Source organism: Saccoglossus kowalevskii, chromosome 3 (assembly GCF_978046115.1).
Source record: "Saccoglossus kowalevskii chromosome 3, keSacKowa6.1, whole genome shotgun sequence".
NCBI lineage: Eukaryota > Metazoa > Hemichordata > Enteropneusta > Harrimaniidae > Saccoglossus > Saccoglossus kowalevskii.
The window spans coordinates 20,667,260-20,675,738 of NC_140643.1; the positions used below are offsets into that span (position 1 = coordinate 20,667,260).

Below are 8,479 nucleotides of genomic sequence, written 5' to 3' on the forward strand. Positions count from 1 at the left end.
AAGGTCTAGAAGGAGTCACCGATGATTAGTGCATGTCGCGCACAGGTCAAACATCATACTTACGATTTTCATTAGAACAGCCAATTGGATTGTGGAAAAATCAATGTTTATCAATATAAATGTTGCACATGCGCAGCGCATCGACTACCGCCCTTTAATGTAAAAACGCTTCAGAAATGTGCTCAAGTTACAAGATGCACGATCGATGAAGATGAACAAGATGTAATTAGAAGATATATCAAAAGTAGTTTGGGTAATATGTAAATGCGGGATTAGATATTACACATTACCCTAGTAGTGAGTTACGTGTTGAGGTGTAATTAAAATAAATTAATAATTACAAATTCCATCACAGTTGTTTTTCATTTTTTTATACCTGAATAACCCATGCCTACAAAATTAGTTAATTCTCACATAGTAAATGATATGGTTACGAGCTATCATTATTTATATCACAGTCAATATAACTTGCATATACTTTCAGAGATACGTCATATTCATACGTTTGCTAGTGTCTTCTTCATTTTCCAGATGAACTGATGTATGTAAATTCTGCATGACATCCTCGTTCACGACTCCTTTCATCACCATATACCGATTACGTATTACATTTATTAACTAAAAGAAATCATACGATTGGTGAATGTATGATTACATTATATATAGTCGGCTACAAAAAATAACCAATTATAACCACGGTAAGGCGTGAGTACTTAGCTTTCTAATTTTGGCTAAGAAATAGGTTTATATATAAAACTGCATCAGTCAGGCATTGATTCCCTTTAATAATCCAACATCATGCTCTATTGAATTAAATGCAAGGCGTCATACCAAACTGTGCAATGAAAGTAACATTCGCTAACCTTCAATAGCGAATGTTTTTCAGTAATTACTAGATAAGTGCGTTTTCCTAGTTCTTAACAATAACCATTTACTAGGAGAAGAATGTTATACTAAACTAGGTTATTCTTGGTTATAGTAAACGTTCTCGCGGGTCCCTGAAGCTCTCGAGAACCTCGTACCGTACTATCGGTAATACTACTGTTTGGGTATGTCCACTAACTTTCGGGCAGAATTAGCATTTTCTAGGAATGTACTCTGTCTTTTTTCCTAACCAATTATTAGTTTTTTTCTGTTTGAACAATGCTCGTGTACTATGCAAGTATTCATTTATTAAGCAGCTTGGATGTACGAGTAAATAAACTTTGATGCTAACGATAGTTAACGACCAGATTGGATATAGGTCTAGAAAACAGGATGTTACTTCCAGTTAGCTTCTCGTTAGATGTCTTTTAATTATCAGTATTTTTAAAAAATATTTAGATCTTTCGCCCTGCGATCGAAATGGAAGATTGGTAATGTTGTTGTCAAATTAAAGACTCAACTCACCTCCTCGTAGAGTAATCCTTCTTTTGTCTGCACTCCTCTTGTGGTATTCGTTGGTATAGTTAACTACAGATTAGACAAATACCGGGAATTAAACAACGTTATTTTTGTTTTCATTATCACTATTCCTTCGTTAATTTTCATTGGTCTTACCTCTACGTCTACCTTTGTACTCGAGCTATATATACGACATTTTTTGATAATGGTAATCAAACAAGAGATGGATGGGATGATATTATACGGAGCTGGCAGTACTGGGGCGTCGACATAACTCAACCATATCTTCGTCCGCATAAATGCATATTCAACCTTAATGTTTTCCTACAAAATGACAATAAAAATACGTTAAAATTAGATGAGTGAAAAATGCGAACGCTGGTAAGACGTACAGGATATCCTTTTGAAACATTTATAGTGTTTTCCTTATAAACAGTGGAAAACATGCAACAGTTTAATATAGGTACCTTTATCCTTGCATAAGTATCAGACATCATGGCGATGAAAATATTGACCAAAACGAGCATACAGAGAGTACCAAAAGATGCATATAATATAAATCCCATTGCTTCGTACATTGGTCCTGCATCGAGTATACCTTGATATCCGGGGCCAGTGACATTGAAATACAGATCGTCGGCTTTTAAGCTTTCCGTCGGATTGCCTCCAAAAATCGTCGTTACCAGAGCAACAAAAGACGATGAAAATCTATATGATGAAAAAAATACACAATATAAAATAGATTTTCAAGTCGATCGAAATGTTAGCTGGTATGTGTAGGGTCAATTATTGCGCGAATTAGTTATATTGCAGTGAACGTGTGTATTCATGCGTGTGTTAGTGTTGCGCAACATAACATTTTGCACTAATCAATACCTTTACAAGTAACAGTGAGCGGTGGTCAGTGTAATTTGACGGCTCCTGATAAAGTATGACTGTTGATGTACAGCTGTATTGTGTAGTGTTCATATTTGTTTTGGGGGTTTGCTTCAAATGAAGGAGCAAATCAACAGATACTAAACAAATCAGGACAACCATCATTTTGTGATGTTAATGTTGCCATCGAATTTATCCCATACATTTTCCCGTTAAAATAATTCGGTTGAATCAATGACATAATCTACCACAATGCTACCGTCGTTTGCAATACAAGCAACATTTACAAATCAACACCTATATTCTATCATCAATAGCCCCTTTCAATAGAACCTTGGAACATCAATAATAATAAGATGTACTATCATTTTTATTAATTTGAACCGTTTCTAAAGAATCAGTTAAAAGATTATGTGCATTGCTGTTCCATCAACAAAACACCCACTCTGGTGACATTCACACTAGTCGTTAGAAATGTCGACACATCTTTCTACCAGCAGTATGTGGTGTATCATAATCTACTGCATAGGACCTACATAGCACGTATTTTATTGGGAAGTTCTCTGATTCTGTAGAGTGTATAACTGTGGTCTAAATTGACACAAACCCTCATTGAGATGCCCACTCTGGTTTGGTCTTCTGGGGCTTTACAATCTTTTGAGTCAGAGCGGTAGAATCAATATCGATCAATGTTGACAATATATATTGTCATTTCACTGACCCTGTCAGATTTTGCTTTGATAATATAAATATACTAGTATAACATACGCCAAACTTCCACTGTCGTTTTAGTTGGATCATAAATCTGCTATGCTAACATTTTGCTACTAGTAACTCAGGTTGACATAATATGGAAGGCAGAATATAAACTATATTCACACATTTTGTCTTTTCTAAATGTATTTATATACACGCCTCCTTACAAGACACGTTGGTCCTTATTTGTTTACTACCATAGCATTTTTTCTCGAATTTAATCGTAGTTCAATAATGAATATAGCTCGTTAGCAAAAACGTGTCGCATAGTATGAAGACGGTGGTGTGAATATATAATTTAGAATGCGTTAATGTTGGTGTAGTTAATTTAACTATAAAAGGAAATATTTAAATTTCCAATGAGTGCCAATACATTTTGGTACAAGTGCTGTCACAGCTTTTTATCGCCTAACTCCATTGTTTTTAGATTATGATATTATATATTACTAAACAGCAACATACGAACTAGAAAATACCACGGGACCTAAAAGACATACATTTATGTTTTTAGTCAGCTTGAGCTGCCTACTGGTAGTCTATTGTCACTGCACGATACCCCCCCGCCCTCTATGAGTACTAAGATAATTGCTTGTTATCACTTGTTATTATAATTTTGTTTATAAAAGCAGACTTAAATTTTTATGAAATTAAATGATAATTATCATTTAGTGGTCATCCAGCTTCCATAATTGGTTGTAAATTCTAGACTCCGTTAAATACCCAAATTATATTTGTCCAACAACAATACTATGTGGTTCTCTTTCGGGTATTAGTTGTTGAGTACATTGAACAGATTGAGTACGCATTAGAAACCCTACTACCGTAAACATATCTGATATACCTTAGTCACCCAACCCTATAGATACAAGGTGTACCATATTTGTCTTGCAAGCAGTCTGATGAGTCTACCACTAATGTATTCAGAATTGAGTATTGAGCTAATACTAACCCAAATAATAGTACCACCAACTGTAGTTGCAGGGATTCAATTCCCTTTGGATATAAATCAATCAGACACTGTTTATTGTTTCAGTGCTGGATTATAACACCGAATGAAACAGTTGTAAGTTGTTAATATAACTACTTAATTAACGCCTACACTACACCAATGACGTGCCTACCATCCTATCTTTTTGGTGACGAATATTCTTGAATAGTAAGCAGTTATGTAGCTAAATCGATTTTAAGCATGTTCGATTAGACTTTTAAGGACCCCTTCCCTCATAATGAATTGCAATAATATTAATGACATAATGTCATTATTTCGAAGTTGGAAGTATGTCTTGGTTTTATTATTAAGTTTAAGATTTAATTTAGAGGTTATATTTTATAATATTTGTTTTGTCACAGACGTTGAACAATATTTATGAGTGCAGTGCATTATTTTGCCCAGTATTAAAATCACTTGATTCATATAGCACGGCGTGGCAGTATCTCCTATTAATATTGTATTATTATAAAAGTATGTATATAGCAAATCTATTGTGCCGTTCTATTGTGTTTGGAGTCCTCTAAGGTTGAAAGTGTTTTTATGTCTACTTCGTTTTTACGCCGAGGTTGCTATTGCGATAGTCGTGGTGACTTATTGTTCTGTTCAGTCTACTAACAGCTGTCTGATGTATTGTGCAGCATTGAAATAGTCCCGTATATATGTGGCGGGACAACGACTAGTTGGTATTGGATACTGATCTGCAGCCAATTGTGGTTTCATTCTTCCTGGGTTTGAATATGCGAATTTTTCTGCACTGTTGAATGATCAGAATCGTTCAACGTCGTGCCTAATGAGATGCAACATTTCGGTAAGAGCAGTTACATATGTGACTTTTATTAAATAATTTTGGAATTGATATTAGGCATATTTGTCTTTGTTATTATAGTACACAAAAGTGCCACTGGCCGAGAATTAATTTGAATGAACTGGATTTCAGTGTTTTTAAATATGATAGGCCTTTTGCAATATGCAATGTTTACTTCATTGAACGGCACTTTTCATGTCTACCGGAAATGATATATGTCTTAATGCTAAAATGAATAGAGCCTAGACCACTGGTTTGTGATACATTTTCAACTTGGGACACCCATAGGTGATAACACCGGTTAAACATAAAATATACCACAGTTTTAATACAAATATGACCACAACAAATTCGCTCGGTCTGTATGTAACATTGGAATTCGACAATATTATTCTGTATCAACAAGAACACGCACTTCATTGGTATACAGGGCATACTTACTCGCTAAAAACATTCTCTTCACCAAAGTCTTCATACAGGTAGTAGAATCCAAGTGCAAATGCCACGACAGTGTATACAAATATGATGAGAAATCTTATGACGTCACCAGTCATGGCGGTGAAGATTAGCAGCATTGGTCCAAGATAAAAAGAAAGGTAGAAATTTTCCATAAAGCGAAGACAAGCAAGGGTAAGAGTAAGAGCTGTCCATGTGACCCCGAATAAGTACACAATAGGGTTGATGTACACATATGTTAAATGACTAACGAGACGAAGACAGATTTCAGCAAGAAACGAGAACATAATCAATAGATTCAGGTAGTTCCAGAAAGAAGTAAAATAATGTTTTAGTCCACAGCTCAACGTTTTCTGAATTTCACCCCAGATCATAGCAATGACATATATTAGGAGAAAAATAATGAAATGTTCAGATGTAGATTCACAATATAGGTTGCCATCGAGTTCTATGTTAAGCAAGATGACTAGAAGCAGAAATTTAAAATAAGCCACCATTTGCATTATAAATTTGGCTTTAGGGTTATCCATAACTTTCGCCACAGGAGAGCAAGGTGCTATGATATATATGACAGCCATTAGTGGTAGTAGTAACACGTATATAATCAAACAGTAGATGCAGTACAAAAACCACCACCAAAAGCTATTCTTGCAATGCCATTCTGGCTGTCCCTTGTGCCAAACCTTCCTCAACACGTTCTGACATTTGTAGTGTGCTATGAGCTGTAAAAAAACGAGAAAACAAACTTACAGTGCAATGCAGTGCCACGTAAGAGCATCACTGTTTTTTTTAAACATATAATACAATGTTTTAGTATTGGTCGCTATCCCAAGGTCAAGTGAAATGTATGCCGCCATACATCTCGGAGTTTTGTTGATGAAATATACCATGCTCTAAAAATATGACTTCGATTCTGAGTTAAAATGTGGTTATTCGTCACTGTTACTCGTATAATATAAGCATATTTGAAATACACTTTTATGAAGTATATGTTTCTTTTTTCTTACGTGTCTAACGAATTGAAAAACAGATCGTACCAAAGTTTGTAAAAACACACACAACGAAGCGAATTTTAACAGATGTAAACAAAGACAAATTGCAGAATCCGATATACACGAAATAAACCCTAATGCGTGTCTATAATCTTTTCCATTTAAAAAAATAAGCGAAGTAATTGAAGTGCTTATTAATAATAATAATATCTATATCAATAATACTCGGTTAATTGGCTGCATAAGCGACTTGCGTATATGATATATCAGAGTGTCATTAATACTTGATAAAATCAAAAGGTATTAATTTTAATGACAGAACTTTTCACTTATCCACATAGAAATAATTGTCATTTTTTTATGTTACAGTTACTGTTATTTTTGAACATTCATAATCAAAAATAACAGAGAGTCACCCCAGAAAACTTATAATCATATGTAACTTTTAAGAAAAACGATACAATTGCCATGATTCAATTTACATCACTTTTCCGATTTGCTAATCGTCATTTGCACCTTTATTTTGGGGGATGATGGCGATACATGCTGATATATACCTCTTTATGCTCAGTTGCTATGGCTTTGGTGACCACTTTTCCTTTCAGAAGAAGCTTGTTTTTCATTTGCTCAACTTCATCGCATCCAAGAATCAAAGTAGAAACCTCTTCAGAACTTTCACAGCAATCAAGTAAATCTAAAGTATACTGTTGTACTTTATTTTTCAATTCAATATATCTTTCCTGAGTTAAAACAAAAAGAAAATGCTCATATATAGATAGGTAGATAAATCATCAGTGTGGCGTGCTAAGGAATTTGACACTGAAAATGCAGATTACAGGTTCTTATGTATTGATAAAATCATATAAATGATGATTTGTTGACTGCATTTTAAAAGTTATACAGCAAACAGTATAGGGAGAACTTGTCGTGATTGTTCTTGATTCGATCTACAATATAGCTGAGACATACGAATTCAAAGTAATCAACTTGACTTAGCAAATCAATCACAATACCCCATAACTAAATACGCTAAATTACGGAATAATAAAGTAACAATGGGTTTTAGCACATCAAATTTACACTATCATATGCTAAATGCTACGTCTGCTGTAATAGATTTTATTGCAGTGAAAACGCTGGCTATATAATTATGTTAATTAGTACCACTGATGTCATTCGAATTTCTCTTGCTTCTGTTACTCTCTGTAAATCGTTTGCTAGATCCATTGATGCCATGACCGGGTCACGGTTAGCGAGGGTGAGGTACGCAGGTGAAGCAAGTCCACAAAATAAGTTGTATCTTAAATCATCTTCCAAAATGTGTTCTTTTCCTGAAATATTGAACATAGAATGTATTTAACACACTATAAAGCTTGAATTGTATACGAATGTGTATTACTGAACAATATTAATGACAATTTCACTAACCATTGCACGCGGATGGTTTTGGGATACGTTTCACACCACAGTCTAACAGCAAGCTAACCATCTGGAAGTTGTTTGCCTCTGCGGCCAGCTGTATTGCCGTGACGGGTAGCATTCCACGTCTGAAACTGCAGTTAATATCGAGTACTTCATCCTGTCAAAAAGTGAAAATGATGGAAGGGATGCTTTAACATCAATGCAGCTAATTTGGGACATGGCAATAAAATCACAGGCTCCATGGATTTGCCACTTGTGTTATGTTAAAATGCACATTTCTTGTTTAGACGATTAAGGACTAACGGAATAAACACATAGCTTTAGTTTATACAAAAGATAGAAAAGTTTCAGACCTTTGAGGATTAAATAATATTTCTAATCTCATTTAGTATTAATGAATTGTGAAGCAGAAAAACGACAATCTTGCCATGAGTACTATGAAAAAAACACATTGCCCGCCATTCCTAGATATATTGTGTGTGTGTGTGTGTGTGTGTCAGCATCCTTTACACTATGATTCTCTCATAATACCTCAAACCCTACAAATAGAAGTGTGCATGTAATCATTGGAGAAACGGCGTACATTGCTGTGCGATAACTGTCATAAAGGTGATTGACAGGTCATACTTTTTACAACTCTGGAAGAACAATTTAAATCTACCAGGTGTCCTTGTGATTCCCATAACAATGGGTGGTTACGATCTACTGACTTGCCTACGTGAGACAGCTGCTAGCGAGATCAAATTCTGATTGGCTAATGTGGAATCCCATGTGGTGCCTCTGAATCTGGGCCATTTA

At 34.9% G+C, this 8,479-nt stretch overlaps 1 protein-coding gene and 1 long non-coding RNA gene across 2 annotated transcripts; both read right to left on the minus strand.

Annotated features, from left to right (window-relative positions):
• Positions 1-298: 298 nt before the first annotated feature.
• LOC144363025 (short transient receptor potential channel 4-like) lies at positions 299-5,936 on the minus strand. Its single transcript, XM_078013944.2, has 5 exons — positions 5,253-5,936; positions 1,851-2,091; positions 1,540-1,707; positions 1,390-1,452; positions 299-618 (listed from the first exon to the last, which is right to left on the minus strand). Exons 1-5 carry the CDS (start codon positions 5,843-5,845, stop codon positions 481-483), a joined length of 1,203 nt encoding a protein of 400 aa, XP_077870070.2. The 5' UTR covers positions 5,846-5,936; the 3' UTR covers positions 299-480.
• Positions 5,937-6,730: 794 nt separating this feature from the next.
• LOC146747550 (uncharacterized) lies at positions 6,731-7,583 on the minus strand. The gene is made up of 2 exons (XR_014928866.1): positions 7,424-7,583; positions 6,731-6,999 (listed from the first exon to the last, which is right to left on the minus strand). It is a non-coding gene; the product is annotated as an uncharacterized LOC146747550 (long non-coding RNA).
• Positions 7,584-8,479: the final 896 nt, after the last annotated feature.